This window comes from Scatophagus argus, chromosome 4 (genome assembly GCF_020382885.2).
Source record: "Scatophagus argus isolate fScaArg1 chromosome 4, fScaArg1.pri, whole genome shotgun sequence".
Classification (NCBI taxonomy): domain Eukaryota; kingdom Metazoa; phylum Chordata; class Actinopteri; family Scatophagidae; genus Scatophagus; species Scatophagus argus.
Window position 1 is genome coordinate 5,962,825 of NC_058496.1, and position 13,193 is coordinate 5,976,017.

At 42.8% G+C, this 13,193-nt stretch overlaps 1 protein-coding gene across 3 annotated transcripts; it reads right to left on the bottom strand.

Annotated features, from left to right (window-relative positions):
• Positions 1 to 2,443: 2,443 nt before the first annotated feature.
• lzts1 (leucine zipper, putative tumor suppressor 1) lies at positions 2,444 to 11,524 on the bottom strand. Of its 3 annotated transcripts, none has more exons than XM_046387094.1 (9): positions 11,399 to 11,524; positions 6,891 to 7,237; positions 6,639 to 6,776; positions 4,925 to 5,087; positions 4,441 to 4,832; positions 4,181 to 4,354; positions 3,876 to 4,007; positions 3,410 to 3,604; positions 2,444 to 3,190 (listed from the first exon to the last, which is right to left on the bottom strand). In XM_046387094.1, exons 2-9 carry the CDS (start codon positions 7,119 to 7,121, stop codon positions 2,642 to 2,644), a joined length of 1,974 nt encoding a protein of 657 aa, XP_046243050.1. In that variant the 5' UTR covers positions 7,122 to 7,237; positions 11,399 to 11,524; the 3' UTR covers positions 2,444 to 2,641. The 3 variants fall into 3 exon arrangements, with proteins under 3 accessions (XP_046243050.1, XP_046243049.1, XP_046243051.1); XM_046387093.1 differs by having other exon boundaries at positions 6,891 to 7,125; positions 11,399 to 11,489; XM_046387095.1 differs by lacking the exon at positions 11,399 to 11,524 and adding an exon at positions 8,762 to 8,882.
• Positions 11,525 to 13,193: the final 1,669 nt, after the last annotated feature.

The following is a 13,193-nucleotide window of genomic DNA, read 5'->3' on the forward strand; positions in this document are numbered from 1 at the left end:
CTTATATTGTTATTTTGATTAAGAAACACCATCACCCACCCAGCTCTGTTATTCTCTCTCGTGTCAAACCACCGACTTTGAGCTTCGTGTTATCTCTTCCGTGTGGTCCTCTTTTAATGTCGATGACGGAGCCACGCTCGCTGACAATGGGCCTTAATTTGATTTCAGTTTTGATTTGGTCCAATCAGCTTAGTTATGAGAGAGACTGAGCTGGAACAAGCTTCTGTGTGAGGAAGGAAACACTATAAAGGCCGAAATTAGATGATTAGACGTGAGAGGAAAACAGCCTTCCCATTATTTAAGCCCTAAGGGAATGGAGAATGACAATGAGGGATTGACAAAGAGTGCAGTTGATAGTGTGGAATATGTATCAACAGCACTCATAGTTACTTCTACATTTTGCTTGTGAAGTTATTTAACAAGCAGTGACTGTTGTTTGACAAACTTTTTTTTTCTGTACATTTATAGCCACACTATTCTCTGTTCTGTTGTGTTCTACTTAATTAAAAGTGTTAATTTGTATACCTTTCAACATCAAGTGCATTAAAGGGCAGTTTTATTTGTACTTTAATGGCAAATAAAATGCAGATTAGACAATAATAAATTGTTGATTTTCTTTTTTTTGTACAGATAAATCTGCTAGGCTTCCTTTTAGGCCAAAAGAGCCCCAGTAAACAAGTTTGTTTACTCAGACAACAAGTTGTTGGCTGAGATAGATGTACAGTTCACTTTTTGAGATATCAGAATTTCAGTGTACAGCAAAAACTAAATTAGCGAAGGTGTTGGAATGAGTACTGAGGCACAAATGACAAACATATGCTGGTTTTTATATCACTTGTTTTTGCACCCTGGCTTAACTTTTGGTATATTTCCAGTTCTGTCTCAGCATACTGGCAGTTTCACAAAGGCTTTTTTTTGGCCAAAGATGTACAAGTTGCTCTACGTTTCATTTTGTAGATTCATTTCTAAGAAATTTTCATCCGTAGCTGCAATATCAACTGACCCTCTGCTGCATCCATTTTACCGCCTTTCTGTGCTAAGTTCCAGTGTAAGAGGTGTAAAACACTTATCATTTCAAGTCGTTTCAGTTTGAGTGCCACTGGTTACAGCACCTCACCTTTAGAGTTCCACTTAGTCTGTCTGCCTTCAAATCTCTCCTGACACGCTGTGGTAATGTAATGTAATGGTGGCTGGCTGAGTAATCTCAAGCAGCCTCATTACACAGATTTCCACACATTCCTGACCAGCGAAGGGTGTGCATATATTTCTGCCTGATCGTCTATGTGAGCCCCCGAGTATTGAGTGGGTGAAGTAGTTAAACTTTTGCTTCACAAACTACTTTGCCCTTGCGGGAAGTGGAATAGCTCCAACGTAGTGGAGCCAAATGGCCGTGGCTGCTGCTAGGAAGGACTGTTTGTCTCCAAGTGGAGCCGTGCCAGCTAACTCTCACAAAGTTAGATGAACAATGTAGAGAGAAAGAGATAGACATTAGTGGGAGATCGCCCCTTTTACCCTTTGTTTTTCTCTTAAATATTTGCTGTTATTGTGTTCTGTCCAGCCCCCCCCTTTTAATCTCTCCCTCTCTGTCTCTCTCTCTAAACACAGAGAACACAAAGTGAATCCCAGCATTTGCATTTACCCTTGGCATCTGTCAGAGGTGTTCTCCAGTATATACTGTGCACACATTATGGTGAGATTGTATTAAAAGCTCCACTCTGTTTGGTTCAGACATAAGGTTTGCCCTAACAAAGTGTTCATAATCTCTGCTCAGTTTTTAAGCATTAAATTAGACATTTAGATTGCAACCAAAAGATCAGCAGTGTCCTTTCAGTGGATTGACTGTTGTTGTGTGATATTAGAACTTAATATGGCTCCCTGCCTTGTGAATGTATTTTTAATGACAGAAAGTTTGCATTTTAACCAAATCCAAAAAATGAATTAAATTTTCAAAATGTGACAGCTTAAAATAACATGTAGATTAACATGTAGATTGATGTGTGATCTGTGTGTGTATATAAGAAATATTCACATCATCAGAGCTTCGTATTGTTCTGAGGTGACTGTTTTCCATGCACACACCTCCTTTTAAGAATGGACAGTGGGGGGAGCATACGCTAACGTGGATACACAGGGCAAAGTGAATGAAGGCTTAGGGAACGCAGACTCACAATAGATGATATATCACTGCCATTTCCCCATGCTGAAAGGGGCAGATGCTAAGCCACTATCATGCTCATCATGTGTCACCATCAGACATTAATCATGAAACAGATAAATCAGCTGTTGTGTGGCCTGTATCAATTAACAGCTAATGAATGGAGTGTTAAATCATGCATAATTTGAATGATGAGTCATCCTGTTGTACGGCATAAAAAGAAATAAAAAAATATTCTCATTCTCAATAGATAACTTAGTATTTACCTTTGAACAAGTGCTAACAGGGTCATCAAAAAAACTATTTTTAATTTTGTTGTTTTTTGTGACCTGGACACAAAATACATTAGATTATTGACATTCTATTAAATAACCCTTGTAAAACACTAAGTAGAGGTGAATGATGGCCTGGTGTCACTACACTATCATAAATAATAAACCGTCAAGTGCCCAGTTCTCTTTTGTTCAGTGTTCGTTAGCTGTCCTGTCAAATCTCTGTGGCAATAACGTCGTCATATGTTTGTAACCCTGAGCTGTAGTTGATGTCCATGCCAAGCTCTGTCCGGCTCTCCAGTTCAGCAGTCAGCTCCTTCAGAATCCTCTCCAGGTCCTGGTTTTTCTTGTGCATCTGCAGGTAGTTGATCTGCAGCTGCTTCTGGTACTTGATGACCCTGCCTTTCTCCTTGTTCCATGTTTGCCTCTCCTGCTCAAAGCTGTTGGCCAGCCTCTCCTGCGCCTCCTTCTCCTCCCTGAGCTGCCGCTTCAGTCTCTCCACTTCCCTCTGGAGTGATTCTGTGGAGATGTGTCCACTGTTCTCCTCCTCCCGGCTCTGGACGGAGGGGTCTGTGCCTTGGATCAGTCTGTCTAAGGCCTGAGTCTGGGCGTGGGCCTCAAGTTGCAGACTGTGCTGCAGCCTCTGCTCTTTGGCCACAGCCAGATCCTGTTTCATTCCCTGAATGTCTGTCTCCAGTTTGCCCACTTTCTCTCGCAGCAAATCAGCTTCGTTCTTCTTGCGGTGGAGTTCGTTTTGGCACACCTGAATTAAAAATGTAAAATAGGCCTGTGATTATATGTCTGCTCACACATGGACTTTGAAAACAGTGTGAAGGTCACTGCTGAGGGTAGCACATAAGCAGATATCCTTCCTAACTAGAGGTTCTTTCATCTTAGAAGCACTGCGTGGGCACTTTGTTCACATGTCCTTATTTGAATTCCATTGTAGAGTGAACTGCCATTAAATCATGAACAGACTAACCTCAACCTCTATGGTGCGAGAGCGGAGCTTGTCCTCGTGCTCTTTATTTTGTCTCTCAAGCATCTCCGCCTTTGCAGTGTTTTCCTTCACTGCTGCCCTGAGGCTGACGATCTCATTCAGCTTGTGGCTGATGTCTGCCTGGCAGTCTCTCAGTTGCTGCTTCAGGAGTGAGATCTCCCCTGTCTTCTGACAAACCTACATTTGGACAGAGACATTTGTGAAGATGTAACAGTCACAGTAAATATTGTGTATGCGTGTATCGCACACTGGCAACTGCAGGAGATGTTTTTATTTTGATTTATTTCTCTCCAGCAGCATCATGTACAACTGTATTACTTTATGAACAATTGTATGCATATATTATGTTCCCAAACCTCAACGGAAGACCTCAAGATTGCACCAGGTTGTAATTTATGCTACAGGGTTTGAAACATACAGCATATAACACATATGAGTCACGACTCACCTCCCATTGAGTTTCCTCAAGTGTCGGAGAAAGCTTTGTGTTCTCTGTCTCATAAGACCTCAGTCTTAGCTCAACAAGATCCTTCTCTCGGGTTATCTTTGAGACATCCTCCTGAAGCCTCTCCCTCTCTGCCTGCACAAAGAATTTATTTTTCAGCCCACTTATTCATCCAAGTGCGCAAGGTGAGGAATTTCTAAGCATCTGCTAGCACTTTCTGTCTCTGTATCTTAATTAATTCATTGGAAAGGTAGAAGGGTTGTTTTTTATGATGTTGAAACAGGAATAAAAAGAGGAGACAGGCTGACCTGGAGTTGCTTGACCTGCAGCTGGAGTGCTTGCTGGGTTTTTGCAGCCATTTGGGATGCTTGCCGTAGCTTTGTGGAGCATCGCTGCTTCAGCCCCTCCATCTCCTCAGCACAGTACCTTTGTCTTTCATCAAAAAGGTGGCAGGTATCTGCTTCCTTCTCCTCAAAACTCACCTATTGACAGGTAAAGACATTTCAGTAAGACTGTGTCAGACAGTTGCACGGTCTACTACTGATGAGAAGTAATGTTCTGTTGGTACCTGTAGCTCTTGCAGTTCAGTCTCTCTCTCCAGCAGCCTCTGCTCCAAGCGTTCAATTAGTAATTCATCTGTAGTAATGGGGGACCGAATCCCACCTGATGTTTCAGAGAAAGGGCTTGGCTTATCTGCAGGAAGTGGGGAGCCAGCATCCTCGTTTGCCTTAGATGCCAACCCCCCACTGTTTAAACCAGCCCTGTAGCTACAGTCAAGGTTAGTGCTATTCCCGTTGACCCATGGAGGGAAATTGGGTTGTGCTCCCTTGCTGAGGCTGTTTGCTGGAGCCGAGCCGCCATCACTGTGACTGACAGGGCCTGTGGAAGCACTTAGGCTGCCACTGGTGCTGTGGGTGGGCAGGCTAGACATAGAGTTACGCCCAGAGTCAGATAGAGTCCCTGACAGGAAAAGAGATGGCATTTTATTTCACTTTATTTTGTCATTCAACATTGAAGAGTCTAATTTTAATCAGTATAGTCTAGATAAAGACCTGAGAAGGTGTCTTGCTTGTGTTTATTGTCCTGACTCCTTGCTTTCTCCAGAGGACAGAGGATGTGGTCCAAGCTGTTGTGGCCTGTCACTGTGGAGGATGTACTCCTGGGAATCACAGGCTTGAAGGCAGCGGAACGTACCAATGACTTCTCAGCAGAGGTCTGGAATAGTGAAATGACACATAGTCAGGGGTGCTCTTCCCTGTTTTGTTTTGTTTTTTGCATTCGGTGACTCATCGTAGCTGACAACATCACAAAAGAGCGAGTCCTCTTGTACTGTTATGGAAGTACAAAGAGCCAAGGATGGGTTGCCTTCAGGAACCTGAAAATCATAATGACTGGCTTTCACAGAGATAAATATTGTCACATGCTGGACGTCTGTACAAATGAAAGGGATAGATTTTTTCCAATCACGTCTTTTCACATTAGAAATAGAACCAGTGAAGTGTGCAGAATAGCTACGCTACAAGCTGACAATTTGAAAGCCACACAGCTGTAGTTGCAAGTAAAATTCTCTAGACTGTCAGAGAAAACTCATTTCGTAGATGAACTTACTATACTCCACATGCCCCATCTGTGCTGTCCAAGAATGTCACAAGCAGCACCATACCTCCCCTCCTTTCTGTGCTCCTATTTTCCCCTCTGCATCTCACATCTCTCCCACCATGTGCTGTCTGCGGGAAGATGAATAGCCCTTCTCTGTGATATTAATAATATGAGCTACTGCTGAAGTGTAAGAGGTAAAGCCTGTGAGCTCAGCATTCCTTCTCACTGACTTCATGACTGGGATGCCATTCCCTTTTTTTCTTTTCTTTCTTTCTTTCTATCCCTCATACTCTCTTTGGCCCTCGATCCTTTCCTCTCTTTTCTCTCTTAGTCTCTGCTCTGTCTCTTTTAAAGTTGCCCCCCCCCCCAGCCCTGGGGAATAAAGGTCTATTGAAGGCGACTGAGTTTGCCTATGTATTCTTGGCACAGAAATGACTTCTCTGAGAAGATCAAGGCATTCTAAGGTCATTAATCTGGGAGGGGGTGATTAATAAGCTGGGAAGGTTCAGCACAGGTTATGAGCAATGGCTGCTACCAATTACACTACCTGCTGTGCAAGTTTTATCCTCAGCTTCGCTGTGAGATTTTCAAAGTCTGTTGCAGTTATGCAGTATGACTTCTTAATGGTTGTAAGAGTAACCATAGCAACTCCTCCAGAAAAGTAAAGCACAAGGCTACATTACATGAAAGTATGAAAATGGACATTAAATGGACATCTCAGGTAAAATCTAAACCTAATTACTTTTCAGAAGATATCCTTGCACATTTTTAGAAATAAGTTCATTTGCTCTCTTACTGAGAGTTAAATGAGAAGATTGATACTGTTAACATGTAGTAGTTTGGCACTTCACCCCTTGTAAAACTGCAAAATTTATTTATTTATTTATTTGGATTATGGCTTTTGTTAAGTATAGACAAATGACATGTTAATTAATGAGCTTTAGAGTTAGAAATATTTTGCAAGAGCCTGTTTCCAGTCTTTATGCTAAGCCAAGCTAACCATCAGATGGCTCCACCTATATACAGTATTCATCTTACAGGCTGAGTTTGTCATTAATCTTTTCACGTAACTCAAGATGTTTCCAAAAATGTTGAACTGTTCCTTTAAAATCTAATCATATACTTAAGGTAAAGTACGAGAAAAGAAATAATGGGCACTTTGCTCACCCTCTCAGTCATTGTTCCCGACAGGAGTATCAGTTTTGGTTGCAGTCGCCCAGCTGATTCCCCGTCTCTCTTCTGTCCACCTGCATGATCTTCCATCGATCCTCCTCTGTGCTGCACTGACCTCGGTTTATGGCTCACCTTACATGGACCAGGTTAAACATTTTCACATTTTAATTTTGTAAGTGAATTGTAATAATTGTGCAGCATATTTCTGAGGAATGAAAACACCAGTTTTTATATCATTTAGCTTACTTTGATGTAAAAAAAATCTTCACTTCGTCCCGATCGGGAGTGGGACAGGCCGTGAGAAGGATGAGTGGACGACGAGGAGCCCTGAGTGAATCCACACTTAAGTAACCCGTCAAGGCTACAGCCTCCACTCTTTCTGTGATGGTTTGTCCCCTTTTTTAGCCTATAGTCAGATGCCTTGCAGTGTTTGCTGTTGAGGCTGTTGTCGTTGATGAGGCTGCTGACACTACCCATGATCCTGCAGGCATAGGTGAGCAGAGGGCGTGTCAGAAGTCCAGGTGGCCAAGTTACACAGAAGTGAAGGGAAGACACAACTCATGACCCCAGAGAGGTACTGCCAGTGGCTTCGTCTGCAAGACAAACAAAGGGTTAATGCATATCAAACACAGAGAATGTAGATGTTGAGCCTTAAACAGAAGTTTTTTTTTTAAATGAAGGAGCAGCTCAAAGTCATCATTTTCTCTGACGCTTATCAGTTTTTTTTGTGTAATTTCATTGTTCCCTGTTCAGTTCAGACATGCAGTGGTGAAGCAGGTGTGTTAACACTTGGAAAACAAACAAAGTGTGGAAAAAAAGTTCTTTCTGGCTCTCTGCCTGGCTTTGTGTGTCTAAATTTATGGCTCAGCCGTTGAATTTGACAAATAGCCCTTTGGGTGCCCTTCCTCTTACCAACTGCCAATTATACTACATACTGCCTACTCAAACCTTGGCTGGTGCTGCCATCTGAAGAACGCTATACAGCGATTTTGCATTTGCTATTGTATTTCACTATAGAAGCCTATATAGTCAGAACACACAGAAATATTAAGGTTTAATAATGTGACTGGCTGGAATGTTTGTGTTTTCAACATTTTCACTTATAAAACGAAGATTTTGTATTGACAGAGTTACCACTGGTGGTCTCTATTTGTTATCTCCATCTCCCTTTTTAAGACAACCAGACTACAGATGTTGCTTTATGATCTCTAACCCACAAGGGAAAACTCTCCTCAGTAGTGACTTGGGCTCCATGCTGGCTGACCAGGCCTGTGAGCTCCCCTAACCACCTGCTCCTCAGTCTTTAAGCATTTTATAATCGACACACAAACAAAGCATGGGGCTAATGGCCTGCCATAAGTCACTTATTAGCTTATATTGCATTTGGCTTGAGGCTAATCCATAATTACTGGTCGCATAGTGCTGTTTGTAACGATACACATAGCTGTCACTGTCATTTTTCTGAGGTGTTTGATGAGCGTGTTTGAAGAGGAAAGCACTGAATGAAGGCAGTAGCAATGATCAAGGCTGTCACTTTTCATCGTCCAGAAAATAATAAGCTAGATGAGGCAAATACAAAATAAATGTTTCATGATGGGCAGAATAATAGGGGCATCAGAGACCGACAGCCAGTGAGACAGAGTAGCATGCATACCAAAGGAAGAAGCAAAGGTTTAGTGGTTGCAATGGCGGAATAAAAAGCTCAGAGTTATAGTCTATTTAAGGTGAAGAGAAGAGAGGAAAGATGATACTAAACTGTAGGAAGCCCTCATGAAAGAATCCAAAAGTCACTTGGAGGTCTTCCATTACAGCTTCAGTTTTGATTTTCTGTTCCACTCGGGATGAAATTCAAATCATGTTCTACCAAGTAAACAGCCATTGAAAAATGTTGAGTCATGGTATATGATGTTAAATTTGTACGTGCAATAGCACAAAGCAAAGCAGCCCGCTGTGCCACTGATGTAAACAGTCTCTGACACGACTGTGACTACGCCTCTGTCCTAATGTGTCTGGATGTCTGTTGCTGAATCTTAACTCCAGCCTTCACTATCACTCTAAGATACCAGCATCCACCACAGACATGGGACTAAAGTAATGAAACAATAGATTTTACTTACTGCCAGGTCAAACTAAGCATCCATCTCTAGCAAGGCCCCTGCAGAGTCGTGGAGAAAGTGAACAGGTAGACATGTGTGTGATGTGTGTGTATTCCCTTGAATGAACCAGCAGCAAATGCAAACCTCACGCTATTACTACAGCCAGGAGGGTTTCCTAACTGTTCTGTGGAGGGGGTGGGTCCTCTGCTTTTCTACTCAGCCTGTACCCAGCTTTGCATTATAACTGACATGTAAATTCAGCTGTGATGTGTGTGTGTGTGTGTGTTGCGGGACCTCCCACTGCCCCCAGGGGAGGCGGTGTACGACATGTGCTCCCATAGATCTGGCGTGTGCCGCTCAAGTGATTAACTCCCAGCCTTCACAAAAGATCTTTTGCACCCCCCTCGTACCCCCATCCTCTCCTCACTATCACCCACAGACACCCTCTGTGCATCATTTCACTGTGTAATAACCCCCCTCCCCAACACATACACATACCCCTCCCTTCTCCCATCAGTCCCTCCCTCCATCCGTCCCAGTCGGTGCCCTGCACCCACCCTGGACAAACAACACTTCATCTGAAGGAGAAAAAAAAGGCGCTTGGCCTCACTCTTTTCACTCTTTGTCTGTTGAAGTGTGCCGCTCTTTGTTTGGACTCTTGTGTGCCGGTTGATGTATTCTCGCCAAACAGCCCAGGACCATATTTGAGTGTTAAATAAATGACTAGTCCTCACAATGAGAGGGCTGGAGAGCCTCAGTTTTATAGTGATTTACCACCATCCTGCCTTTATGCTGTTTGTTCAGATGTACACACACAGACTCACTCCCTCACACACACCTTTACACATCCGCACGCACACACACACACTTTCACACAGTCTCGTTGCTGGAGTGCAATGCAGTCGAGCGTTCAGCATCCCACAGAGTACACACTGTTGACAAAACACCTTGTGGATGAAATACAATCACACATCACGACAGGAAAATACACGAGCCACTGTGTTCCAAATGAACAAACAACAACGACAGAAAAGATATGGCCCCTAAGCTCCGCTGCTGACAAAACGTATAAATCCTACACCCCATTCTTGTCACAAGTGAAAGTATACGTTCTCTTAATGTGAAGAAAACAGACAGCATCGCCACATGTCCATGGACAGCACTACTGATTCACTGATATCATCACACAAAAATCAATAGACATCTGTTTTTTTTAAATGAACTAATAACAAACTGCAGGAAGTGGCAAAACCCTATATTGTGATCTTTCAGCATGTGCAGACACACTTGCAGTTTCCATCATATTACATCATACTGTATGAAACTTTCTAAAATAATATACAAGCGTCTCTGTAGATCTTGTACAGCAGCACTGCTCACTCATCCTTTCAGCTCACTTCCATTGTTCCTCGATTAGTCCCCCCAAGCCAGTTTTGTCTGGACAATGATCCCACCATTTCACTTTTATGTTCTCACTCACTTGCTTTAGGGAATTGGTCAATTTCACTCCTATTCAATGCAAATATTGAAGTGATTTGACAATCTTTTTATTGCCCCATTGCTGCAAAGTTTAATAAGCGGTACAAATGTTTTGACCTCGCGGCTTTTCGGGTGGAAAGTGTGATTTAAGACCTTTGGTGAGATGGGATGGGATGGGGGACTGAGAGTGTGTGTGTGTGCGTGTGTGTGCATCAAATCTCATATCTGATTGGCTGCATATTTTTTCTGTGTCTGCACAAAAGAGTGTGTGCACTGTGTGCGTCTGTGTAGACAGGGGGTGGTGTGTGTCAGGCTAGCGTTCGAGCCCCAGCTGACCTGCCTGACACAAAGCCCCGTCCTGCCCAAGACCAGTTGACAATACACCCCGCCCGCATACACAAGCAGGGACACAGTCACCCATAGATACACACCGTGAGCATAGCCAATCCATTACCGCAGCCAGCGGAAGGCAGCAGTGTTGCTATAAAGGTCCAGGATTTATACCTGTGCCACAATGACCATGAAACTCTTCTCCATTCTCTCACTGTACTTCTGCACTGCCACGGTGCCAGATGGCATCACTTTAATTCTCACTGTCTTTATGGTAATTTCTAACAGATGCATGTGTAATCTATCTAGTTCAGTGTGTCTGTTTTTTTAGGTCAGACTCAGAGAGCTTATTGTTCTCTGTTTATGTGTGCTGTCTTGAGACTCTTTATTCGAAGGCCCAATCTGCTGAGACACTTCTCATCTGTAACACGCGTTTGAAACTCTAAAGGATCAGTCCAGTGTTTTCACATGTTTTAACCCATTCACTGTAAAGATTTTTGGAATTTAAGGTTATGTTGCTGATAGTTAAACATAAAGTTGGAGGACCTGTGAGAGAATCCTGCCAGTGATCAATATTTAAGCAGCAGACGCACAAATGTCCTGATGTTTGGTCCCTCATACAGGTGAAGCTCCATAAACACTTTCCATAATGCAACTCAGAAGCACCTTGTCCTCCACGCTAATGTCTTTTGAACTCAAACACTTTTAGCGTCACAAATGGGGCATCGTGGCTGACGCAGAAAAAGCTGAACCCCGATGCAGAGTGAAAAACGGACAGGCAGGCAAGGCAGAGGTCCAAACAATGGTCTTAATTTATTTAAGCAAAACTCAAAAAAAGCACACACTTACTGTGGATATGGATCAACAAAAGACTGTGGCATTATCATGGCATGACGAGACTAGAAAATCCTGGCTTGGTATCATGAAGACAAAACAGCACTCTGACAAAGGTGACTGGGAACACGAGGACTAAATAGACAAGACAATAAGACACAGGTGACACACATTAGGAGGGAGAAAGCAATCAGGAAAACCAAAAGCAAAGCAGGACACACAAGGGAAGTGACACCTTCAAAATAAAACAGGACATGACAAAAACCTTGAACCTGATACATGGAAACACAAGACACACATGGAACATGGCACGTGGACTCAAAACCAAAAAACAAAGCATAGCAGAAAACACCAGAGTATTTTCCACAATGAGTAAACCAATCTTCATGTGTAAAACTGGTGGAGTTCCTCTCTAACGTCCTCCAATCCATCCTTTTTTTTTTTATTTGTATTTAATTATTCAAAAAGGTAAATATCTTTGTTATATCTTACAGAAACCCAATAGTTTTGACTAATGCCAATGCAGCATTTTGTAGACTTAAAAAGCAGTTTGTTTTGCAAATGCCTCCAGTGTGGTATGTTCAAGTGCTGGAGGCTACGTCTGACTTCAAATGCTCACGCTAGCAGTCGACTGCTGAGGAGCAACCTGTCAAACGCAAAAAGATACTAAAGTGATGTTATCGTTTCCACAACCCCCATAAGAGGACAAACATAAGTTACATCAGACTGTGACTTCAGAGGCAGCACTTGTGTTGTGTAAAGGTAGTGGTTTGCTTGAAATAAATGCAGTTTTAGAAAATAGGCATAAACCAAAACAGAACAGCAGCTAAAATTAAGAGTCAAAAAACATGTGTACCTTTAATCCTGGAGGAGACATCAGTCTAAATCAGTCGTTATTATGTTGTTCGATCCTCTAACTGCACGCTGAACACATTGCCTCCAGGGTGATGTGACCCGTTAGATAACCGGAATCGATCTGTGGTTCACGCAACGTAACTGATGATTCACATGTAATGAAGCAGACATTTCCCATTATCCCAGGCATGACGCGGTGAAAATTAAACTCACAAATTAAAGTGAGGAGAAGAAACAACATCTCGCATATGACATCTGAATGTATATTTTCAGGGAATGAATACTCTGTCTCTTCTTCTGTTGTCCTCTGTGGCCTGTCTCTGCCCCTCCAGTCTCTGTCCCCCTCCACCCCCCACCACCTTCCCCCCACACACTCAATCACTCACAGACTCAATTCCACATCTTGTGTCTTACTCACTGTGGCTGAATTGTGGGGATGAGTAATGTGGCCTCCAGCAGAACATCAACTGGGAATGAAGTGTGGGGTACAGACAGACATCTATCTTTCACTTTCACTGCTAACGCATCTGTCTACTGACCAAGCATGCAGGCACATGCACACACACATACACACACACACACACAGGGTGGCATCCAATAGTAGCTAATTGGGTAATCCTTTTAGTGCATTGTAAAGGAGATTGAGCATGAATAGGGCTTCAATGTTGAAGAGCAGAATACCAGACACTCATTACCGCCCCAGAGTAAGGAGATGGAGTACCAGGCACAGAGAGAGAGGCAACAGCAATATGAGAAAGCCATAGAAAGTGTATGTGTGTGTGAAAGAGAGAGAGATATTTATATTCTGTGGAGCCGATGGTGCATTATACATTGGTGACTGTGGTATTGTCCAGCAGACAGTGAGTGTCTCCTCTGTTCAAAGTTTGACTGGTTTGGATGCAGAGAAAAGCTTACGAACTGCATGTTCTCTTGAATAAAGTGAGTAAAAAATTTA

Excerpts from the sequence above, each read along its gene's own strand:
- lzts1 (XM_046387093.1), bottom strand. The coding sequence starts at position 11,436 with ATGATAATGCCACAGTCTTTTGTTGATCCATATCCACA. Across the intron at positions 7,126-11,398 it reads TTTGTTGATCCATATCCACA|GATCATGGGTAGTGTCAGCA; the intron begins GTAAGTGTGTGC and ends CTATGCCTGCAG. Across the intron at positions 4,008-4,180 it reads TGCAGGTCAAGCAACTCCAG|GCAGAGAGGGAGAGGCTTCA; the intron begins GTCAGCCTGTCT and ends TTCTTTGTGCAG.